General features: G+C 41.1%; 1 protein-coding gene across 1 annotated transcript; it reads left to right on the forward strand.

The window, feature by feature from the left end:
• The first annotated feature begins 7,945 nt into the window (after window positions 1–7,945).
• On the forward strand, window positions 7,946–24,700 carry LOC120060491 (MAP3K12 binding inhibitory protein 1). The gene is made up of 9 exons (XM_039009847.1): window positions 7,946–8,092; window positions 8,582–8,701; window positions 13,540–13,761; window positions 14,433–14,529; window positions 14,984–15,049; window positions 18,984–19,157; window positions 19,320–19,414; window positions 22,876–22,914; window positions 23,140–24,700. Exons 1-9 carry the CDS (start codon window positions 7,955–7,957, stop codon window positions 23,248–23,250), a joined length of 1,062 nt encoding a protein of 353 aa, XP_038865775.1. The 5' UTR covers window positions 7,946–7,954; the 3' UTR covers window positions 23,251–24,700.
• Window positions 24,701–26,156: the final 1,456 nt, after the last annotated feature.

The raw sequence follows: 26,156 nt of genomic DNA on the forward strand, positions 1-26,156 counted from the left end.
GAATTTGTGACACTTTGGAAAGTATTCAGACCCCTTGACTTTTCCCACATTTTGTTACGTTACAGCCTTGTTATAAAATGGATTACAAATTATTCTTTTTTTTTAAACCTGTTTTTGCTTTGTCATTAGGGGGTTTTGTGTGTAGACTGATGAGGTCATGTGATGATTTCATCAATTTTAGAATAAGGCTGTAACGTAACAAAATGTGGGAAAAGTCAAGGGGTTGGAAAACTTTTCAAAATGCACTGTATATCACGTCTTTTTTGTATTATCTTTTAGTGTGTGATCACTGTTACCTTGACTCACTGCAGCTACTCCAACGTTACTCGGCTTCTGCCAGAGGCCTTCCTCCTCTAGACTATGCGGTTGCTATAGCATTCTCAAGCACCATTCTACTAAATCCCCACCCCCACAAACCTGCTCTGTGCACTTGTCATAAATTAGCCTCAAGTGAAACAGCTCAAATGATATTTGGAGCAACTGGATTGGGCTGGACATGGCAGGGGCACTTTGGTGAATCATACCTCACAGACACAGACTCTTCAACTTCATATTGTGTGAGTGACCCTGAACCTACCCTATCTGTGTACAGTTGATACACCTGGCGTGTCCATTTCTGGTTTTGTTTTTCTTACATAATCCCAGCGATGGGTTTGCTGTTATGTGGTCACATTTGGCACCAGTGGCAGATTGGCAACAGACAAAATCTGTATGCAGCAGAAGAAACATGTCTCGCATGCAGAGCCTACGCCTCGCCCCTATATTCCAGTTTGAAGTGCAAACATATGTGACGACCAGGCTACTGAGAAGAGCTCTGATTTGTTGACTAATTGAGAATGGCCCTTCAAAATGGCCCCTAAAGCGAACCACCACTGTAGACAGGCACCTCCAGGTTTAGCAGTGAACAAGTGGACATTTTAATAATTCAACCCCCTTTTCTATGAGCCCCATCTTTGCCAAATTGAATGCCGATTGAAAATAATTTTACAGCTCTTGACTTGTGCGAATCATTGGCTCTCTGGATTTGTTTATCACTGTCACATTGCCACTAGAATGCCAATAAATGCAGTTAAAGCTGAAGTAAATGCTTCACATGATTACTACGCATGGTTGCATGGTCATTTTGTGGAGAATATGTACAGGGTGAAGGAATAATCACTACATTGAAATATTTCGTGTTTTTGGCTTTTGGCGCTTTTCAGGACAGCCTGTTAATGTTGTGATTCTTTTTTGGAAGGTTTTGAATGGACAAATCTTGGGTTTTTATTTACGTTATGCATTGACATGGATGTAAAAAAAAAAAAGGCATTGATAATATACTCAAGCTTGGTAAATAGTCGGTAGATGTAAAAGCATCACAACATCCAAGTGTATTGATTGCTTTTGTGCTCAGGGAAGTAAACCACCAGGCAAAGAATCATTGAGTTTGTCTTTTTTCATACCTTTATAGAAGTTCATACCTTAGGAGACATTGATACATGTTTTCAAATACTAAAGCCTACTGAACATACCCCCCCCCCCTTACCAGCTCTCCTTACCCTTGCCCGCCACCCCACCCAAGTCACTCCCCACCCTATTCACCTCCCACCCCAGCTATTCCCCCCCACTCCACCCCAGGACCAGGACCAATCGCACGCTGCGATTTGGCAGAAAATCAATAAAAGGGAAAATCTGTTCTAATCATCGGTACATTTACCATCACAATCAACAATCAAAACCAAGACCCTGGCGCTTTATTTGTAGGCCTGAGCCGCCCAATTTCCCCACTGTGAGACGCAGACTAAATTAGAACCTTTGGTTCCTGTTAGCTGCTCCTAATGGCCCTGATTTGTGAACTGCTAAATGAGGTTATGTAAATGGCTCCTGAGTGTAGTGGAGTCTAGGCAGCAGAGGAAGAGCAGGGGCTCCCAGGTGACAGGTGCAGTCGTCCCAATGTGGGGGCAGGGGAGAGAGAGGGAGGAGGGGGGAGATGTAAGGGGGGAGGGGGATGCTGGCAAGAAGCGCTGCAGGGCCACAGACTAAGTGAGAGTGAGAAATGAGGCAGTTTGACTGCACATTCCTCAAAACGTTGAGTATTGCCCTACATTTATTTGCCCTACAAAATCACCCTTGATACCTAAAATGGCAACAACAAAAAAATGATGGGTAATATTGCTACCGCAAGAAATACAAATAAAAATATGTCTTTGACATTTGTCAATTTCTTCACCAATTAGTCATGCTACAAATATCCATATGATGTATCCATCTACAACATGCAGACAAACAGTCTTCCAGACTGGAGTGCTCATAGTTGTGAGTATATAATAACAAGACAACTATCAACATGTTCCTTCTCCCTCTCAGTTGAAGTAATGCTGCAGAGTGATTGGCCGATTTACTGCACTTCACTTCTGCTCCCTGCTTAGACCCCCCCATGACCCGGGTTACTGTCACAGCTGAGATGGGAGAGAGAGGGGGCTTCTTTCTCTCTTCCCCTATCTTCTCTTTCCCTCTTCTGATTCTTCTCCCTTTGTTTGGGCAGTAGGCATAGGGACTTGTGTTTACCTATCTCCATCACATGGCTGCCGTCTATTTTAGGTCAATTCAGTCAGGATGTAAAATTAAACTCCAATTCCAATTGTACACTAAAATACAAATTCAAATTTCAATTCAAATGTTTCTCATTGGGACTTCCAGTTTGCTTCCAAAATCAACTGAGTTGAAATGGAATTGATTGCAGCTCTTCTCGGCCGTAGATATTTTATTAAGTAAATACTGTATATGTGATGAGAAAGTTTACTCAGCAAAAAGGTGAAAGGGGTAAGTCTGAGCGTCAGTCAGGCTCTTGAACGTGAAGCCGGACCTTTATTATATTAAGAGGTCCAATTGAACATGGAACAGCCTGGGCTCTGATGCTAGTAGCTCTACAGTACTTCTGCTTATTGGTGACACAGTCAGTGGTGGGAAAGAACAGAACAGCACTATAACTGACTGCTTTAAAAGCCTAATGAGTATTCTCATTAATGCTCTCAACAGCGTAAAGTGGAACTTTTAAGTCACTTTTTTCATTTCACTATTTTATGTTATTAATACATGTTAATGATGTCATTTTCATTCCCACTGTAATTGCTTCATTTAGTTGAAATAATGTGAAGGCTAAAGGCTATTTAAAGTTGCATTTGTTTCACCTGTCTGGTTGTTTATATATTTTCAGTATATTTTATTTGTGTTGTCTTTTTTTATGAAGGCAAAAATAAAATGATTGAAAGATAAAAAAAAATAGAAATACATTTAAAAAATATATAAACATATGCATTTCATTTTCCATGAGACAAAGAGGTATCTAGGCTATTCTACTGTCATTTGTCTGCTGTACAGTTTGCATTACAGGATCACTCTGTGATATTTACAGTAAGTTGCATTAAGCGCTTGTTCACCCTCATTGATTAGTCAAGTGCACGTTTAGAAACCTCGCTGATGATCAACACATGTGGTAGGTTAGAAATACACGGCCTGGTATCATTCTAGAACTACTGACAGTTAAACATTTGACTGTGTTTCTTTTCCCTTTATTTCAACTGTTCAATTAGAGTTCTACGTTAGTCCAGACACATGAAATTACATTATGTTGTTTTGAATTAGGTGAAGTACAACTAGCACTTATTTTTCTTTTAGTTTTGTCACTTTTGTCTAAAAGACTGGAAAAGAAAACAGAAAATGAATGAATTAATCAGAGAAACTATAATGGACAATGTTCTCTTTGTGCTAAGGAGTGTAGCTGAGAGTGGGAAATATCCCTGGCATCTCGAGTACAGGTGTGTGTGTTCTGAATATTGCTCCCAAACTGAAGCAGGAAAAATATCAACGCCTATCAATTCCCCATACAAAAATATAACATTTCAGAAGCCAACACTACTCTCTCCTTTCCTGTCACTCTCTCCATCTCTCTCTCTCTCTCCCTCCCTCATTTTCTGTCTCTTCCTTTATCCGTCTCCTACTCTGTCAACATCATCTGCTAGTGGAGACTAGACAGACGGGGCTAAATAAGCAGCTTTTTACTGTGCTGCAGGTGGTTGATGGTAGAGCAGCAAGAGGCAGCCTCAATCCCTCTTCAGATCCCCGTCTTCCCACCACCTCCACCACTTCATACCAGCCTCCTCCGTCTTCCATCCTCCCTACTCCAGCACAAACCCCTTAGACCTGTGAATGCACCAATTCCTGTCCTGAATAAAGCTAAAACCATTTATCATAGAGATCAAATATGAAGTTATCCAGTTTCTAATCATTATAATAAACGTGTATTTGTTTGGCACCTTTAGCACCAGCTTGTGCAAATATTGTTTTGTATTATTTCAATGGTTATTTATTTTGTTTCACAGCACAATTGCAACGTGTTTGCTGAGCACGGAATCGTATTTAGAATCATATACAGTACCAGTCAAAAGTTTGGACACACCTACTTATTCAAGGGTTTTTCTTCCGTCCTTCTGTCCTATTTTCTACATTGTATAATAATAGTGAAGACATCAAAACTATTACATGACACATATGGAATCATGTAGTAACCAAAAAAGTGTTAAACAAATCAAAATATATTTTATATTTGAGATTCTTCCAAGTAGCCACCCTTTGCCTTGATGACAGCTTTGCACACTCTTGGTATTCTCTCAACCAGCTTCATGAGGTAGTCACCTGGAATGCATTTCAATTAACAGGTGTGCCTTGTTAAAGGTGAATTTGTGGAATTTCTTTCCTTCTTAATGCGTTTGAGTCAATCAGTTGTGTTGTGACAAGGTAGGGTTGGTATACAGAAGATAGCCCTATTTGGTAAAAGAGTCCATATTATGGCAACGGCTCAAATAAGCAAATATAAATGACAGTCCATCATTACTTTAAGACATGAAGGTCAGACAATCCGGAACATTTCAAGAACTTTGAAAGTTTCTTCAAGGGCAGTCACAAAAATCATCAAGCGCTATGAGGAACTGGCTTTCATGAGGACCGCCACAGGAAAGGAAGACCCAGAGTTACCTCTGCTGCAGAGGATAACTTAATTAGAGTGATCAGCCTCAGAAATTGTAGCCCAAATGAATGCTTCACAGAGTTCAAGTAACAGACACATCTCAACATCAACTGTTCAGAGGAGACTGTGTGAGTCAGGCCTTCATGGTCGAATTGCTGCAAAGAAACCACTACTAAAGGACACTAATAATAATAATAAGAGACTTCCTTGGGCCAATAAACACGAGCAATGGACAATAGACCGGTGGAAATCTGCCCTTTGGTCTAGTGAGTCCAAATGTGAGATATTTGGACCCAACTGCTGTGTCTTTGTGAGGTGCAGAGTATTTAAATGGATGATCTCCGCATGTGTGGTTCCCACCGTGAAACATGGAGGTGTGATGTTGTGGGGCTGCTTTGCTGGTGACACTGTCTGTAATTTATTTAGAATTCAAGGCACACTTAACCAGCATGGCTACCACAGCATTCTGCAGCGATACGCCATCCCATCTGGTTTGCGCTTAATGGGACTATCATTTGTTTTTCAATAGGACAATGACCCAAAACACCTCCAGGTTGTGTAAGGGCTATTTGACCAAGAAGAAGCGTGATGGAGTGCTGCATCAGATGACAAGGCCTCCACAATCCCCCGACCTCAACCCAATTGAGATGGTTTGGGATGAGTTGGACCGCAGAGTGAAGGAAAAGCAGTCAACAAGTGCTCAGCATATGTGGGAACTCCTTCAAGACTGTTGGAAAAGCATTCCAGGTGAAGCTGGTTGAGAGAATGCCAAGAGCGTGCCAAGCTGTCATCAAGGCAAAGGGTGGCTACTTTGAAGAATCTAAAATATAAAATATATTTTGATTTGTTTAACACTTTTGTGGTTACTATATGATTCCATATGTGTTATTTCATAGTTTTGATGTCTTCACTATTATTCTACAATGTAGAAAATTGTAAAAAATAAAGAAAAACCCTTGAATGAGTAGGTGTGTCCAAACTTTTGACTGGTACTGTATATATTTGGTTAAATATATTGTAGGTAATTTCTGTAAAAGTCAATTGTCAGTCAATCATACACAGTCAGTCAGACAAATGAAATGAGCAGCTTTTAATTATCTAGCTCCTCTCAGTATGGGAACATACAACCACAGCATGTCAAAAGATGTCAAGTGTTACAGTTCCCTTCCCGCTGCAAGGAGAGAGAAAAAAACACCTAGAAATGAATTAAAGTGAAAGGCTTGTCTCTAAACCCCTTCCTAAAATGATTAACCCGTCCACCAGGACATTATGAGGTTCAGCTCTGAGTGCTCATGCTTTCTTATTGCTGTTAATTGTTCTTTTTCTGTTGTTGCCTCTCTTCATCAGTCTCCCCCTCATTATATGAAAAGAGGGGAAAATGTCGACCTGAATAGAGGAAGGAGATTTTCCCACAGTCACTTAACAGAGAAATTCACCATTGTAGGCCAGGCCAGGCAGGTTCCCATCCCTTGTCTGACACACACACACACACACACCTCCAGCACAGTTTGATAGACAGTGTTTTTATAATTGAGTGACCAGTCTTTCCCCTTGTGTCTAAATTGAAAAAACTGAGAATAATATAGTTTTGGTAACAGGGTGAGTATCCCAAATCATTCACTTTCTGTCAAACTGATGGACCATTCACTCAGGTAACACTCCAGTGTTTAATTGGTATTTTATCATACCACGTCCCAAATGGCACCCTATTCCCTATAGAGTGCACTATATTTAAGCAGGGCCCATAAATCTCTGGTCAAATGTAGTGCACTAAATATAGGGAATAGGGTGCCATTTGTAAATGCCGGGGAATAATTCAATTCACCATTACAACCCATTTCAATAAAAAATAATATATAATATCTTCAGATTTGAGAATAATAAACCAAATGAACCAGTTTTTGAAATTGTCAAAGCAAAACTGTGTACATCAAATGTTTTGTGATTCAATTTTTTTTTAACTATTGAGCTCAGGTGCATCCTGTTTCCATTGATTATCCTTGAGATGTTTCTACAACTTGATTGGGGTACACCTGTGGTAAATTAAATTGATTGGACATGATTTGGAAAGACACACACATATCTATATGAGGTCCCACAGTTGACAGTGCATGTTAGAGCAAAAACCAAGCAATGAGGTTGAAGGAATTGTCTGTAGAGCTCGAGACAGGATTGTGACGAAGGGTAAAAAAAATGCCATTTGTAATTGCCTGGGAATAATGCAATTCACAAATACAACTTATTTCAATAAAAAAAAGTACTGCAGTATGTCTCCATAATATACTATCTTCAGATTGGAGATTAATTAACAACATTAACCAGTTTGGAAAATTGTGAAGGCAAAACTGTGTACATCAAATATTTTGTGATTCAATTTTTAAAAAACTATTGTTAACACACAAAAAAAGCTGCATAAACCAATAACATGTGAAATTATGAGGCTATTATTTGATTGCCAGGTCCTTGCTACTAATACAGGACCCATTTGACTGTGGGACATAAAAGTTAAATGTTAATGGTTTAGTCAAATATTTAGGACTTTAGTTTTGAGTACCGATTCATAAATGATGCAAGTAAAATAATTGTTCTGAAGTGCTCCTACTGGTTCTGGAGTGTTTGACTAACCAGGTCGTTGGTTCACTTTGTTGTTAGCGGTATCTGACTTTCCACCTCGAGTAGGCCTGCCTTCTGATATTCTAAAAGGCTGATTCTATTCAATAGTTATATTTTCGCTACAAAGATAGTGGAGGTATATATGGATTTTATATGCGCATAACATTTATTTTTTCTCAGTTTGTTTATACTAAGGCCAACTTGTTGAACGTTTTATGCACCATCCTTTTATTGCTTTGCAGACTACGTAATAATACTTCCGGTATTGGAGGGACCCGTTTCTTAACCAATCACTGAGCACTGTGCTTGAGACGCGGAAATGCAATGGCGGACAGGATGAAGTTGAATGACGAAAACGGTGTGGGCGATAAACGAAGGGAAAATGTTGCCATAACGTCTTCTTGCAAGGAAGTATCAAGCTACAGAGACAGTATGTTCATTCTTTTGAATCTGCTCACAGACTTCGGGAGTGAGGTTGGTATAATAATGCTTTTACACAATCTAATTCAGCTACAATTGCTTCGATCACTGCGAGAGATGCCCACGAGATGTGCAACATGTCTGTTCTTATCAAATAGGAATTTGTGAAATATCCTTTGTCGCATGCAATCGCACGCTAAATGGTACAATGTTGCAAGAATAGTTTGTGTTGCAGCACAGTAGGCTACAACTACTAGCTTGTCGTTGCACTGATTACGGATAAGCTCCTCCTTTATCTAGCAGGCTGAATACGACAAAGTAGCAATCAAACATTGTTACTGACAACTACCGCGTGGAGTAAAGTAACAAATAATAGCCATTGTTTGTATTAACAACCTTTGCTTGTTTTCCCCCCGGTTCTTATAGCCCTGGAAATAATATAGTTTGTAGACTTAGTATAGCTAAAATGGAGGCTTTACTACTCTTAGTCCAGGTTCTGATCAAGTTTAACTTATTTATTTTGTAACTATTTTTCATTTCAAGCTGAAATTGGGTGAAGCTGCATTGAAAATCAGCACCAGCTTAGAAGCAGTGGATGTGGCATCTCTTCAACCTACTCGTCATGTGTTCACCTGTCTTCAGCAACACATCTCCAAACTACAGGTAGACTACACTACAGTCTCACAACAATGTGCTGGCAGGTGCACAGTGGTGTCATATCTGAAGTGTCGGAAATTTAAGGATGGATATGCAACACTACTTTCAGTATTTATTACATTTTTCATTTCGTTCATTACTCTAGAGCAAGTATTCCCAACTGGGGTATGAACAATGCAGTCAGGGGTATGCCAAATAAAATGTGATTCACATTTAAAAATAAAGTTTAAAAAAAATTATTTAAAAAATAAATTCTAAACATTTTCAAAAAGTCCATTTATTTTTTCCAACGGGGCTATGCATTTGGATGTTTTATTTCTCGCCTGAGTAGCCTCGTTTCACTGCCTAAAATGAAACCATCTCGTGTTCAGCAAAATAACAACATAATGTCCAATACAGGTAGCCAAATAATTAACATCCGATTACATTAACCGTTATTTTCTCGCGGGAATTCCACTAACGGTCCGCATGTAGCCAAACGTAGGTGCTGCACATTCCGTTTGCTCGAAAATTGATAAATGTTTTTTTTTTTTTAAAGTAAGGCACATGTCCATAGACATATACCAGCTCTACTGGTAGTACTGCTACTACCAGCATGACTACACCTGCACCTGTCAACGACACACGTTTTTCTGCTTCCATGAGCACATCCAATGCTAGCATCAGTAATTCTACATTTGTTGTTAGCCCAGCTAGCATGGACACTGACAGTTGTGAATCTTTGAAAACTCTGTTTATTAAGTTTTACACACACAGACAAGACAAAGCAATATAAATAATAATATACTCAACTAGAAAAAATACAAATAATACATATAAAAAAAATAACTTTAAAGATGACAGTTGTGAATCTGATGCAGCCGAAGAGCTACTGCCCCCTTACCCGGGAAAGCAGCAAACAACAGACAGGGACGTTGGACCATCGAAGAGGCGCAAATATGATGATAACTACATTGATTTGGGGTTCACTTACATTGGGAGTGGTGCCTTTCCTCAGCCACAGTGTGTTATATGTGTAAAAGTCCTATCTCACGACTCAATGAAACCTTTACTCTTGCGCAGACATTTAGAAACAAATCATGCCAATTTGAAAAATAAGCCATGGGAGTTTTTTGAGAGAATTAAGATGACTTTTGAGTAGTAAGACATGTATTAATGCAACAGATACCATTAATAAGAAGGGGCTAGAAGCGTCTTATATGGTGAGCTACCGAGTGGCTAGGACAGGCAAGCCGCATACTATTGTGGAGGACTTAATTCTGCCTGCTGCCGTGGATATGGCTGGGACAATGCTGGGGGAAAGGTCAAAAAAACTATACAGACAATGACTTCATCAAACAACACTGTTTCATGATGCATCAGTGACATGGCAGGAGATGTTTTGAAACAGTTACTGCTTCGCATACAAGCCAGTGAATTCTATGCGTTACAGCTGGATGAGTCAACAGACGTGGCGGGCCTGGCACAGCTCCTGGTATATGTCCGTGACGTTTATGGGGAGTCAATTAACGAAGACATCCTCTTCTGAAAACCACTGGAAACCAGGACAACAGGAGAGGATATTTTAAGTACTGGACAGCTTTGTGACATCAAATGGACTTTGGTCATCAAGATTTGTTTGTATCTTTACTAATGGCCCAAAAGCCATGACAGGGAGACATAGTGGAGTGGTAACGTGTGTGCAAGCAGTTGCTCCCGACGCTAATTGGGTACACTGCAGCATCCACTGAGAGGCTCTTGCTACCAAAGGAATACCTGACAGCTTGAAAGATGTTTTGGACACTACAGTGAAAATGGTTAACTTTGTTAACCTCTACCGCTTCTCTCTCCCGGATCCGGGATCCTCATCAAAAAAGCTGACTAGCCTAGCCTAACGGGACAGTGATATAATATAATTTTCATGAAATCACAAGTCCAATACAGCAAATGAAAGATAAACATCTTGTGAATCCAGCCATCATTTCCGATTTTTAAAATGTTTTACAGCAAACACTATGTATTTCTATTAGCTAACCACAATGGCCAAACACACAACCGGATATTTTCACCATGTTTCCACCGCATAGGTAGCTTTCACAAAACCGACAAAATAGAGATAAAATTAGTCACTAACCAAGAAACAACTTCATCAGATGACAGTCTTATAACATGTTATACAATACATTTACGTTTTGTTTGAAAATGTGCATATTTGAGGTATAAATCATAGTTTTACATTGCAGCTACCATCAAAAATAGCACCAAAGCAGCCAGAATAATTACAGAGAGCAACGTGAAATACATAAATACTCATCATAAAACATTTATGTAAAATACATGGGTGTACAGCAAATGAAAGATCTTGTGAATCCAGCCAATATTTCCGATTAAGTGTTTTACAGCGAAAACACAATATGGAATTATATTAGCTTACCACAATAGCCAAACATACAAACGCATTTATTCACCGCAAAGGTAGCTTTCGCAAAAGATATAAAATGAATCACTAACCTTGAACAAATTCATCAGATGACAGTCTTATAACATCATGTTATACAATACAATTATGTTTTGTTCGAAAATGTGCATATTTATAGCTACAAATCCTGGTTATACATTGTGAATACGTAGCATCGATTCACCAGAATCTCCGGAGATATTTTGGACACTCACCTAATCTGACCAAAGAACTCATAAACTTTACATAAAAATACTTGTTGTATGGCAAATGAAAGATACACTGGTTCTTAATGCAACCGCTGTTAGATTTTTAAAAATAACTTCACCATAACATACAGCTTGCGTTATTGTGAGACAGCGCTCACCAAAACAGCGGAGAATAGGAGTCAACATTTTACACAGAAATACGAAATAACATCATAAATGTTTTCTTACTTTTGCTGAGCTTCCATCAGAATGTTGTTCAAGGAGTCCTTGGTCCAGAATAAATCGTTGTTTGGTTTTAGAATGTCCATTTCTTCTGTCGAATTCGCGCCACAATGCTAGCCAAGGTTGCTAACATTCCCATCCTCTCTTGATGCAAAGAATGGAAAACTCAAAAAGTCCCAATAAACGTTGAATAAACTGATAAAACTCGGTTGAAAACCTACTTTATGATATTATCATATGTATCAAATAAAATCAGAGCCGGAGATATTCGCCGTGTAAACCGAACGCTTTTCAGAAGACAATGTCGAGCTCCCCAGCGCGCCTTCGAAGACAAAGACAATTCCGGACCTGTCACTCCAAAAGCTCTTTTTCGGCCTCAGATCAAGCTAGACACCCCATTCCACCTTCCACTGCCTGTTGACATCTAGTGGAAGGAGTATGAAGTGCATGCATATCGATAAATAAAAGCCAGTTGAATAGGCAGGCCCTGAAACAGAGCCTCGTTTTCAGATTTTTCACTTCCTGTATGTAAGTTTGCTGCAAAATGAGTTCTGTTTTACTCACAGATATAATTCAAACAGTTTTAGAAACTTCTGAGTGTTTTCTATCCAATAGTAATAATAATATGCATATTGTATGATCTAGAAAAGAGTACGAGGCCGTTTCATTTGGGCACGATTTTTTCCAAAGTGAAAACAGCGCCCCCGTATTGACAAGAAGTTTTTAAAGCAAGTCCCCTGAAGTCTAGTGTATTTTCTGCACTATGCAATGATATGGGCAGTGACCATGTAACACTTTTACAACATACAGAAATGTGCTGGTTATCAAGGGGCAAAGTATTGACACGTTTTTTAAAATTGATAGACGAGCTTAGTTTTTTTTCACTGACCATCATTTTGACTTGTCTGACCGCTTGCATGATGACGAGTTTCTCACACGACTGGCCTATCTGGGTGATGTTTTTTCTCGCCTGAATGATCTGAATCTAGGATGACAGGGACTCTCCGCAACTATATTCAATGTGCTGGACAATTTTTTTTGTGTGTGTGCAAATTAACTCAAACTTACGGACAATGTCAAATGTGATATAGCGAAGCACCTGAGTGAGTTGGGTGCGCAATTTCGCAGGTACTTTCCCGAAATGGATGACGGAAATAACTGGATTCGTTATCTCTTTCATGGCCTGCCTCCAGTCCACTGACCGATATCTGAACAAGAGAGCCTCATCGAAATTGCAGCAAGCAGTTCTGTGAAAATGTTATTTAATCAGAAGCAACTGCCAGATTTCTGGATTGGGTTGCGCTCAGAGTATCCTGCCTTGGCAAATTGCGCTGTTAAGTCACTGATGCCCTTTGCAACCACGTACCTATGTGAGAGTGGATACTCGGCCCTCACTAGCATGAGAACTAAATACAGGCACAGACTGTGTGTGAGAAATGATTTAAGACTGAGACTCTCTCCAATACAACCCAACATTGCAGAGTTATGTGCATCCTTTCAAGCACACCCTTCTCATTAACCCGTGGTGAGTTATTCACAATTTTCAATGAACAAATAAGGTTTTATATGTAAGATGGCTAAATAAAGAGCGAAATTATTTATTCTATTATTATTTGTGTCCTGGTCCTATAAGAGCTCTTTGTCACAACCTGGCTCGTGGGAAGTGACAAACTCACACTCATTCTTATGTTTAATAAATGTATCGTATAGTGTGTGTGGCATGCTTACAATGATGCACTGACCCTGGTGCTAGAGGGGGTACGCAGCTGGAGGTTGAATGTTTTGAAGGGGTACGGGACTATAAAAAGTTTGGGAACCACCACTCTAGAGATAAATATAAAAATAAATGGTTGCATTTAAATGTATTTTTGTGCTTTGTTTGTTCTTTGTCATATTAGTTAATGGATGTAGAACGTGTATGTTGACAGGGACTTCAACGTTTCTCCCCGTAAACTGCTTTTAATCCTCCTCAACAGTCAGTATCGAACAACCTGAGGGTACTGGTGGAGGCAGAAGACCAGTCCTCGTCTTCAAAGAGCCACAAGGATGAAACCACTAGCACAGTCTCTTCTGATGAGATGATCATAGACTCACCACCCATTCTACCTGCAACTCAGCCAACCAGGCCAGATGTAGAGGAGGAGGGCAAGTTGCAGGTTGATGACCTCAGCATTCAGATCCGAGCCAACAAATCAGAGGTGAGTGACTGTAGCGTCTGATTGGTCAACTCCGCTCAGCTGTACCGATGCTGCGGTTTATACAGTAGTATTTTCAATACTATTTCCTATTCTCAGCTAAAGCCAATGAATACTCATAAGTAATTGCCTCCGAGTGTGCTGCACACTTTGCAATAACATAGTAGTGAATCAAATGCTTGATCAGGACCTGATGATAAGCCAGTTTAGCACAGAATAAGGGCTCCTTCAGAGTGCTGCAGTCAGGGAACGTGGGAGTGTGTGTGTGTGGTCGCTGACTGGTGTGGTGGCAGTAGCAGGAGGGCTTTGCGAGAAGGCCAGGCCCTTGATGTATTATGAAGTGGATGCTCATTACTCTAGAGAGATTGCATGTGGATGAAGGACAAGAGGATGCCGAGGCCTGTTGTATTTCATTGTGTATTTATTTTGGTAGCCAAATAAACCGTATTTTGTCGTACTTCGTCATTTTTAGAAATGGCAAAGCAATTGAGATGGGGTATTCTGAATCTGAGTGCATTTCACGTGCTGTTTGGATGTGAATGCTAGTCTCGTTCCGCTTTGCTTGCCCCTGCCTTTTATTACCATCATATAAACAAAAATCGACTGTCGTTTTGGTATCAATAATGCTTTAATTCAGCCTGTCACATCTCCAACTGTCTCCTCTACTACTATAGATTGATAGGAGGATATCTGCATTTATAGAGCGAAAGCAGCTGGAGATCAATGAAAACAACGTGAGAGAGTTCTGCAACGTGATCGACTGCAATCAGGGTAAGAATCTGAGTGAGGTGTGTGGAGAGGCGTGTGTGTGTGTGAGAGTTAGTGGAGGGGGGGGTGACCGTGCACAGATTGCCAATGTTTGGAGAGGGCTGATTTTCCACAGCCAGAGAGGCAAGAGGTCAGGCTGAACTGTTATAATAGTGGGCATGAAGTAGCTAACACCCTCCTCAGCTGGCCTCAAAATAAATCCAGCTTTGTCCAGATTCTTTGAACATAAAGGGACAAGTTGTTGTTTTTCTTCAGAAATAGATGGTGTAAAATGACAGTAATACAAATGACAATTAAACAGTAATGACCAGAACAGAAATATCGCTAACAGAAATGAGGGTAACAGAAGTGAACATGTCACATGGACAGTTCATTTCGTTTTCAACGGCTGCATCAGTTAATTATCCACGAAATGCATATTTCAAATTCAAAACTGTTCTCTTTTGCTATGATGTAGAAGACAGCTGTGCCAGGACAGATGCAGTATTCACACCCTACCCAGGCTTCAAAAGTCATGTTAAAGGTAAGAACATTCTGCTTTAAGTTTAAACATAGTTTTCTTATGTTATTTCAAATATTTTAGGTTAATTGGTGGGTCGTTCAAAGAAATTAGTCCCTTTTGGGTAGTGTAACTTGATTAAAATAAATAGTTACCTAATTTTAGCATTATTAATACAAAAACATGTATTACCATCAAGTTAAATATTACTATAGTAATTTCCTATTAAGTGCCAAATAAGTAACAGCGTTGCCTGTATCAGGGTTGTCAGTCATTAATCACCTTGTGACGGGGGGGATGGAAGCTTGTTTGCAACAGGGAGGGGCAATTGAATGCAAGTTTCACAAAGAAATGTACATTGTAAAAATTTCTAGCCTGTCTATCTAAGGGTGACAGGGTCGACATGTTATGTTTGACCCACTGTTTTCCACCACGATACACCAGAAAATGGCCAAAAAGAGTAGAACCATCTCACTTGCTTTTACACTATGATTTGACTATTAGATGTTCAATGTTTCTTAAAAAAAAAATATTTAATGGTCAACTACCCCTTGGAACCAACTTCTCTGGTTTTAAAGGGCCTATGAGGCATTGATATGAGTCAGAAACATTCATTCTAGTATCTGAATTGACTACAAAGGGTAAATAGGATAATTTTGGTTTATAAAGTCAGTCTCGTCCAAAACTGAGTTTGGTAAGTGACTGCGTCATGACTTACTTGATGGTTTGGATTACAGTTATGTCAACAATTTTGCCTATTAACGCGTGATGGCACTGTTTTCTGGGAAAAGACTGGGCGAGTTCGCTTTGCATGGCCCGGTGCCCCTCGGCAGACGGAGGAGACCTCTCCTTAGGAAAGTTTTTCCCAACCCTGGTCCTCGAGTACCCCCAAAGTACACATTTTTATTGTAACCCTGGACAAGCACACCTGATCCAACTTGTCAACTAATCATCAAGCCCTCAATGGGTTGAATGAGGTGTGTTTTGTCAAGGGCTACAACGAAACTGTGTACTGTTGGGGGTACTGGAGGACCAGGGTTGGGAAACACTGCCTATAGAGGACCGTTCTATTGGTCCTCTTAAGGTAGTGAGCAGACCCCGGCTACCCGAGGCACCGGGTCATGCAAAACCAACTCGCCTCACTGGAACCTCTTCCCTAGACAAGACGTGGGTAGTACAAACCCTACCCCATTCATAGACGCTAACTACTTTAAGCGGCTATTGACGATAGTATCTTCTGGCCAGGGGGGTTTGTTAGGAGCCATGACCCTGAACCTGAACATGGAACTCGGGTCACTTTAATCATGTTTACATACTGTTTTTTTTTTACCCACTTCATATGTACACTATATATGTGCAAAAGCAGCAGCTACTCTTCCTGGGGTCCACACAAACCATGAAACAAATATAGAATGACATAATACAGAACGTCAATAGACAACAACAGCTCAAAGACAGAACTACATACATTTTTTCAAAAGGCACACATAGCCTACATATCAATGCATACACACACACTATCTAGGTCAAATAGGGGAGAGGTGAGGTGTTGCTTTATCTGTTTTTTGAAACCAGGTTTGCTTTTTATTTGAGCAATGAAATTCCATGCAATTAGGGCTCTATATAATACTGTACGCTTTCTTGAATTTGTTCTGGATTTGGGACTGAAAAGACCCCTGGTGGCATGTCTGGTGGGATAAGTGTTGGTGTCAGAGCTGTGTGTAAGTTGACTGTGCAAACAATTTAGGATTTTCAACTCATTAATGTTTCTTATAAAACGAAGAAGTGATGCAGTCAGTCTTTCCTCAACTCTTAGCCAAGAGAGACTGGCATGCATAGTATTTATATCAGCCCTCTGATTACAATTAAGAACAAAACGTGGGGCAGCTGGAGCTTAACGAGGTCTTTCTTAGCAGCACTGGACCACACGACTGGACAATTTGCAGCCACACCTGTTGCTGACAGGTGTATAAAATCAAGCACACAGCATTGCACGTAAAAATCGTCTGTCCTCTGTTACAACATTTACTACAGAGTTCCAAACTGCCTCTGGAAGCAACGTCAGTACAATAACTCTTTGTTGGGAGTTTCGTGAAATAGGTTTCCATGGCTGAGCAGCTGCACACAAGTCTAAGATCACCATGCGCAATGCCAAGTCTCTGCTGGAGTGGTATAAAGCTTGCCACCATTGGACTCTGGAGCAGTGGACTCGTTCTCTGGAGTGATGAATCATGCTTCACCATCTGGCAGTCCCGACGGACGACTCTGGGTTTGGCAGATGCCAGGAGAATGCTACCAGCCCCAATGCATAGTGCCAACTGCAAAGTTTGGAGGAGGAATAATGGTCTGTGGCTGTTTTTCATGGTTCAGGCTAGGCCTCTGAGTTCCAGTGAAGGGAATGCTTAAAGCTACAGCATACAATGACATTCTAGATGATTCTGTGCTTCTAACTTTGTAACAACAGTTTGGGGAAGATCCTTTCCTGTTTCAGCATGACAATGTCCCCGTGCACAAAGCAAGATCCATACAGAAATGGTTTGTCGAGATCGGTGTGGACAAACTTAACTGTGTGGACGAGCCCTGACCTTAACCACATGGAACACCTTTGGGATGAATTGGAACGCAGACTGCAAGCCAGACCTAATCGCCAAACATCTGTGCCCGACCTCACTAATGCTCATGTGGCTGAATGGAATAAAGTCCCTGCAGCAATGTTCCAACATCTAGTTTTAAAGCCTTCCCAGAAGAGTGGAGGCTGTTATAGCAGCTAAGGGGGGACCAACTCCATATTAATGCCCATGATTTTGGAATGAGATGTTCGACAAGCAGGTGTGGCCCATGATGATGCCAATGCTTCCCACAATTGTGGCAAGGTGGCGGGATGTCCTTTAGGTGGTGGACCATTCCTGATACACACGGGAAACTGTTGAGTGTGAAAACCCCAGCAACTTTGTAGTTCTTGACACCTATTACCATACCCCGCTCAAAGGCACTTAGAATTTTTTTGTCTTGCCCATTCACCCTCCGAATGGCACATATACACAATCCATGTCTCCATTGTCTCGAGGCTTAAAAACCCTTTAACTTGTCTCCTCCCTGTCATTTACACTGATTTTGAAGGGGATTTAACATGTGACATCAATTAAGGATCATAGCTTTCACTTGCTTCCTGACCAACTGAGCTAATTGATTAGGTCAGTGATTGCCTAAATTCAACACACCTGGTCTTCCAGGTCGATTAAATCAAAAACATGGGGTGCCTGCGGCACTCCTGGACCAGGGTTGCCTACCCTTGTACTAGGTTAGCTAGCTCATAACTAAGCAAAGCTGACAACATGTTTGATGCATGTTACCAGCTTGCTTTCAGTACATTTAAAAAAAATGCAAACTGGTTAGCTGTGCTTTTTTTCTTGTGACTGAATGACAAAGACAAACCCAAGAAACACGCACATCAAACCACACCCCCAAGACAACTCTCGTTTTGCCTTTATTCACAGCCGTTAGCATTTCTTAATGAGCAATGATGAAAGACGAGGCCAAATCAGGAAGTGCAGTCGCCCTTTAACAAGGAATACTTTCACCATATTAAAAGGTTTCTTTTTTTTTTCAACCTTAAAATGCATCACTAATCACATCACATTGTAAAAATAATGATCTTCAGAAATTACTTTGTTAAAGCAACAAAAGAACTAGGGCTTTGTGAAAACGGCCAAATTTTGGGTACATTAGCTCGTCTTTATTCATATATATTGAATTTTCCATGTGCTCTATATTAAAGGCCACATTTTAATATAACAGGCTTTTAAAATCCAATATAGGTGCACAATTTCTACTTAAAATATCAAAGGGACATAAAAGGGACTCATTCCGTGAAACGACCCTGGTAGGATCTTAGGATTCTTTACTTTGCTTGTGACAGTTAATGGGTTTCTATTGTCTGTATGCCTTGTCTGTGCAGTGACTCGTGTGGTGAACACCTATGGGCCTCAGACTCGTAGAGGGGGAGGTTTAGGAGGCGGTGCCTTGGGGGAGGCTGAGGAGCAGCAGAGGGCCATGGTGTCTAGAGACTGTGGGAATCCAGCCATAGAGGAACGCCTGCACAACATCGAGACGCACCTAAAGCTCCCAACAGGTGAAGAGGTTAAACAAGATGTGGTATCGGCCATATTGTGGTAGTTGCATGTCTCTCTTGACCCAAGCGTTTGTATTAATTTCAATTTCTGACACTTGACTTGAAGAATTCTGGTCTTATACTCTAATATTCCTATCAGACAGACAAACCTTTCTTTTCCAGAGGGTCCAGTGCCTTTAAGTGTGTACCAGAGGCTGAAAAAGCTTGAAGATCGGATCCTGGAGTTGGAGGGACTTTCACCAGAGTACTTCCAGTCTGTGAGTTTAGTGTGGTAGAAAGATTTTAACACACCCACTTATTTGTGTGTGTGTGTGCGTGCGGGCATGAGTCTGTGTACGTGCACGTTAGTATTTCTCCATGTTAGTGTTTTTCCATATTGAGCCCGAGATTTCTTATTCCGTGATTATCAGACGTGGGGTATTTTCTTCCTCTTCAGTTCAGAATATGTCATCCATGTCAGAATTTAGCCTATCAAAGTTAGCTGAGTAAGAGCACTTGAGTTTCTGCATGACTCTTATCACTCCCTTCTCTTGGCTTGACGTGCCGGTTCTAAGAGCGTGCTGCTCCATGTCCTTTAGGGTGTGTGTGTGTGTGTGTGCGTGTGTGTGCACAGAGAGCTGGGGGTGGAGAGTGTCTTCTTGAATAAACTGAGCTGATCTTTTTTTATTCCAAGTGCCACTGTTTAAGCAATTTCTGCAAATAGTTTGGAAGTACACGCTGAACAGGTTTCTGAGGGTGGAGGAGGAGGGGAGGGTGGAGGATCTCATCTTTAATCCTCCACCTTTTACACTCGTACCCAGGGCCTAACATTAACACCTGCCAAATGCGGGTAGATTTTGGCATTGGTGGGTAAGATGTCTATTTCACCAGCCACGTTGGCGGGTGGTCAGAGCTCCACAGTGCATGCATTTCACTCGCATTTGTGAATTTAAAATGGTCAACTATGATCACATTTACAGTAACATAAATGCTGCAGTAGCTGTTTTCAAAGTACACTACAAATGTATGTGGACACCTGCTCGTCGAACATTTGCTGCTTAAACAGTCTCCACTCTTCTGGGAAGGCTTTCCACTAGATGATGGAACATTGCTGAAGGGACTTGCTTCCATTCAGCCACAAGAGCATTAGTGAGGTCGGTCACTGATGTTGGGCGTTTAGGCCTGGCTCACAATCGGCGTTCCCAATTCATCCCGAAGGTGTTTCGATGGCACTATGCATTGGGGGAGGTAGCGTTTTTCCTGCCATCCGCCAAAGCAGATTCGTCGATCGGACTGCCAGATGGTGAAGTGTGATTCATCACTCCAGCGAACGCGTTTCCACTGCTCCAGAGTCCTATGGCAGCAAGCTTTATACCACTCCAACCGATGCTTGGCATTGCACATGATGATCTTAGGCTTGTGTGCGGCTGCTCAGCCATGGAAACCCATTTCATGAAACTCCTGACAAACAGTTATTGTTATAGCACGATTTCAACACGCTATGCGCGTCAGCAGTCGGCGGTCCCGTTCTGTGAGCTTGTGTGGCCTACCACTTTGCCGTTGTTGCTCCTAGACGTTTCCACCTTACAATAACAGCACTTACAGTTAACCGGGGCAACTCTAGCAGGGCAGAAATTTGACAAACTGACTTTGTTGCTTTGTTTCATAGCTGGTAAATTAATCGCACAAAGTCAAAGAACTACGAATCCTATATAGCCTATACCATCTCGCGCTGTAACACTTCCTAGATTGGGGCTTTGGGCCCGTGAAGAGCTGAGTGGAAGATAATTAACTTGAAATGAAAGTCTACTTAAGTGAGACTTTGTCATTGTGTTTCTTGGCTATTTACATAGTTTTGTTCACAAGGTAGGTTGTTTTTCAGTTTTGAGTTTCAACTGCTAGAGAAGAGAAGACACCACTGCTACTAGTCAGACTCAATCTCACAAGCAGAAACATGACTGGAGCAGCGTTACCACGGTAACCTCCATTGTGGTCTCATCTGTGATAATTTTGGTAAAAGACTCAGGCCACAAAAGATGATATGAAATTAAACGATATACCACAACTTCTTACTAGTAATAGATTTTTATTGTTTTAGAAACATTACAAAGCATTGCAGCATGCTCCTTTTGTTTTGTGTTTTGTTGGTTTTACATTTGCAAAAATGTTTGTCTGAGTGAGAGGAAAGCTCCAAATTCAGATGACTCGGTGGTCTTTTGAAAGGTGAGACCTTGAGGATTATAATAAATACCACCTCGATGTCATACATGCAAGCCACACACCCGAGTCCAAATGTGTGCTTCACTTTTCCAAATCATAAAACGCCTATAATGTACAGGTATCGACGTTTATGATCACTGTTTGATGCACAGTTACAGGATGACATGGCGGCATACCCTGGGTTGTTCTGAACAGAATGAGCCGGTTTTATTTAATGTGAAGGAAATTTGCCGGGGCGCGCGCACCTGAGTTCACCTCTGACTTCTTTCTATGCGCACCAAAATGACGATCTGTTTCAATGAATTGCCTTGCTTAACACTAAGATCATATTTTATGTCTTAGCTAGTCATGATGGCAATAGAACAAGCTTTCAAATCATGACTTTACTATGTAAAGCGCTTTGAGTACCTCAGTTGGTAAAAAACTGCTGTATTAATAATAATTTATTATTATCATCAAGTGGCTACTGGCCAGAGGTTACTTTGAGCTAATTAACCATAATGAAAAGGATCAATGTGTGGCCTGGGCTTGTGGTTAGGGCAGCTGCTTTCAGAGAACAGTACTGTCCAATAAACTACTGGTGATGTGGGAGGTGAGTAGCGGTCTCCTCCACTTTTCTATCAGTGGTTTAGCTAAGTCATTACCCAAGTCTTTTAGATTTACAGTACTGTATGTTGCATGGCAGACTGCTGCAGTGCATTAAAATACTGTCATGGTGGGGTTGAGGGTGGGAAGGCCATGTGTTTGTACTCTCCTTCCTGGTTATTTAGTCTGCTAGTTCTGGAATTACTAAGTAACTGAAGATTACTTGCACTATTAGCCTTCTTGCAGAATGTATTTTTGTCACCAGAAAATGAAGGCATAGCTGGTTGATTTTAGTTTTTTTTTTATTCTGAAAGCTATTAGATTGGTGCCATTTCCAGAAATAGAAGGTATTTTCTGAGGTAGGTGTATTGACGTAAAAAGAACAAGTACCTCTCGGGGCTAATTTTAAAGCTACAATATGTACGTTTTTGGACGACCTGACCAAATTCACATAGTAATGGGAGTTCTAGATCTGTCAGTCACATTAAAAGCAAGTCTAAGAAGCGGTATATATGTTCTATATTTATTTCTATGCGTTCTGTTTTTTGTGTCTTTTTTTACTTTCGTTTTTGTACACCAGCTTCAAACAATTGAAAAATATAATATTTTTGGTTCTGGAAAATATATTTCACAACTGTTTAGATGGTACAATGATTCTCTACACTATACTTGCTTGTTTTGTCACATAAACTGAAATTATGCAAACGGTTTTTAGAATTTTTAGCAACCAGGAAATGGCGTAGCGATTTTCTGCGTAGTGCATCTTGAATGGACGGGAAATATTTGTTCAGTCCGTCTGACCCTGTGCATGGCAGGAATGTTGCCAGTGGCTAACCTCGAACTGTTCTAGTACTCTGTTACGTAACCTCTTTTTGTCTCTGCTCTCTCCGAGTTACCTAAACATTCTAACCTCTCATCTCCTGTGTTCTTTCAGAGTTACCTACACAAGCGACCAAAGACATCAATGTCTCAGGTGAGATGTGTCATCATACCTTTTCCCTCTTCTCATACCTTTCCTCCTGCCATTACATTCAAGTTCAAAGCAGTGTTTCTCAACCTCCGGTCCGTGGACAACCACCAGTTTAAGTTGACACTGATTTGAGTGTGCGCGTATGTGCTTATACTTGTATGTCTATTGAGAGTTGGATCTGTGTTCGGCGCGTTTGACTGTGATTGTTCTTATCTCCCATGTTGGCAGGCCTGCAGTCTGTCGGAGCTGGATGTGAAGATCAGTGCTGTCAAAGCGGCCTTGCTGAAGAGGATGGGGGAGTTTGGGCCGGTAGAGTACGACACCGAGTGTCCACTCTGACCCCCAACCTTTTGACCTACGACCTTCACACATACCCACCATTATGGGGAACAGACTAGAGGAAGAGATTTAGAGACTTTACCGTTGAGGTGTAGATATCCACCCTTACACACTGCTGGATGCTGCTTCAGTTTTATTGAGTAAAATGTGGAAGGGGGGTGGCAGCCATATTGGTCAGGGAGAAATCCAAACCAGTCTAATTGGATGAATGGCAGTAGAGGCACAATATGGATTTTTACTTATTCAGGGAAATAAAAGTAATGCATGTGATATATCAGAAATTGTTTAATACAATTATCAACCGAAAATATTGTCATATAATTATAAATACAGTTTTGTATGGGTTTTATACCAATTGAAGGATACCATAAATATCTAAATGTAATGTTTTCTTGGAAAGCTGCGAGTGCTATTATATGATACAATGTCAGTACTTGTTGCATTTACAACTTGTCCAAGTCCTATCATCAACTGATTTCAACCAGTGTGTGTCTGTGGATTGACTGCATTGCTGAATGGAATGTTGGGATATTGGCCGTTTTTAATTAGAAAATTAATGAAATCATTCCCCTAGAACCGGCTGGCTAGCTAGCTGACCAACATCGCAGATAAATTCTTTGAATTCATATTTTATGAATCACAGCACTGACTAACCATGGTTGACCAACTCCCTGACCAAGATGGCTGGCCTTTATCCCATCATCAGAAGGTTCATGTCCATTCTGGTATTCTATTCCTAATTCTATGGGTCCTGAGCTGAAGGTCTTGGTTTTCAACCTTCGGGTTGAAACGTTGCTCTCCATGAAACTACTGGAGAATTCAATTGTGTGGGTATCTATCTTTCTAGCATGATGTGGCTCTGCGGCTCCCGTGTTTTTCTGGATCTTTAGTCTGCCTCACTCAAAGATCCGGAGCTTCCTGAAGCTTCTGCGCATGTATATATTCTTTACTTTACGCACAGAGAACAGGCTACTCAGGTGAATGGTGCTCGTTTAACGTTAGATCGAAGCTGAAACCGTGTCGGCAAGATCACATGATGATAATCTTCGACATAAGAGTTTAATATAATAGCGTGGTATAACGTTACTGTGAGACAAAAATGGGGAAATGCATTTTGATCTTGAGTTATACAGTGTTTTTTCAAAGTAGCCTACAGTGTTTTGAACGATGTACAGTGAATGAATTTTAGAGCAGATGAAGTAAACAAACTAGCATATCCTACCTGCGTGTTTTGCCCAGTGGCGCATGCTGTTACGTTTTGGCCACATGAGAGAGAAATGCGTTGGTGTTTTTTTAGAAACGTTATACGTTGCTATTATTTTATGTTATGGAGAATACTATGCTTATTGTGACGTTGTAGACATTGCTTCAGCGTTGCTACTTCCTCCTTTTGCTGTTGTGTTGCAAAGTTTTAATGTGAATGTTTTTGTAAATAAATTCTCTTTTTCATTTGGCAAACCTGTGGAAGTAGACTTTGACTCATGGTGCTAATCACACTCACTACATGAACTGTTAGACACACACACACACATTGTGCATGAACAGTGTTAGTCATACACACAGCTAATCAGATCGCAATTAATTCCTTTTCGAAATTGTACACAACTGAAGAGGTTTAAATTTAACTACGTGAGGTAATTCATATTAAAGGGTGACAGTGGGAAATCAGCAAATCCAGGAAACGACTTGGCAGGGGGCCACTAAAGCCTGCATGCTCTGTTCAGTGAACTTTTCAACTGTACATCTAAAGTACAGTAGTTTGTAGTTACGAATTGAGTAGTGCTCTTTGTTTGTCTGTCAATATATACTTAACTCAGCAAAAAAAGAAATGTCCACTTTTCAGGACCCTATCTTTCTCAAAGATAATTGTTAAAAATCCAAATAACTTCACAGATCTTCATTGTAAAAGGGTTTAACACTGTTTCCCATGCTTGTTCAATGAACCATAAACAATTAATGAACATGCACCTGTGGCACGGTCGTTAAGACACTAACAGCTTACAGACGGTAGGCAATTAAGGTCACAGTTATGAAAACTTAGGACACTAAAGAGGCCTTTCTATTGACTCTGAAAAACACCAAAAGAAAGATGCCCAGGGTCCCTGCTCATCTGCGTGAACGTGCCTTAGGTATGCTGCAAGGAGGCATGAGGACTGCAGATGTGGCAAGGGCAATAAATTGCAATGTCCGTACTGTGAGACGCCCAAGACAGCGCTACAGGGAGACAGGACAGACAGCTGATCGTCCTCGCAATGGCAGACCACATGTAACAACACCTGCACAGGATCGGTACATTCGAACATCACACCTGCGGGACAGGTACAGGATGGCAACAACTTCCCAAGTTACACCAGGAACGCACAATCCCTCCATCAGTGCTCAGACTGTCTGCAATAGGCTGAGAGAGGCTGGACTGAGTGCTTGTAGGCCTGTTGTAAGGCAGGTCCTCACCAGACATCATCGGCAACAACGTCGCCTATGGGCACAAACCCACCGTCGCTGGACCAGACAGGACTGGCAAAAAGTGCTCTTCACTGACGAGTCGCGGTTTTGTCTCACCAGGGGTGATGGTCGGATTTGCGTTTATCGTCGAAGGAATGAGCGTTACACCGAGGCCTGTACTCTGGAGCGGGATCGATTTGGAGGTGGAAGGTCCGTCATGGTCTGGGGCGGTGTGTCACAGCATCATCGGACTGAGCTTGTTGTCATTGCAGGCAATCTCAACGCTGTGCGTTACAGGAAGACATCCTCCTACCTCATGTGGTACCCTTCCTGCAGGCTCATCCTGACATGACACTCCAGCATGACAATGCCACCAGCCATACTGCTCGTTCTGTGCGTGATTTCCTGCAAGACAGGAATGTCAGTGTTCTGCCATGGCCAGCGAAGAGCCCGGATCTCAATCA

Source organism: Salvelinus namaycush, chromosome 15 (genome assembly GCF_016432855.1).
Source record: "Salvelinus namaycush isolate Seneca chromosome 15, SaNama_1.0, whole genome shotgun sequence".
Classification (NCBI taxonomy): domain Eukaryota; kingdom Metazoa; phylum Chordata; class Actinopteri; order Salmoniformes; family Salmonidae; genus Salvelinus; species Salvelinus namaycush.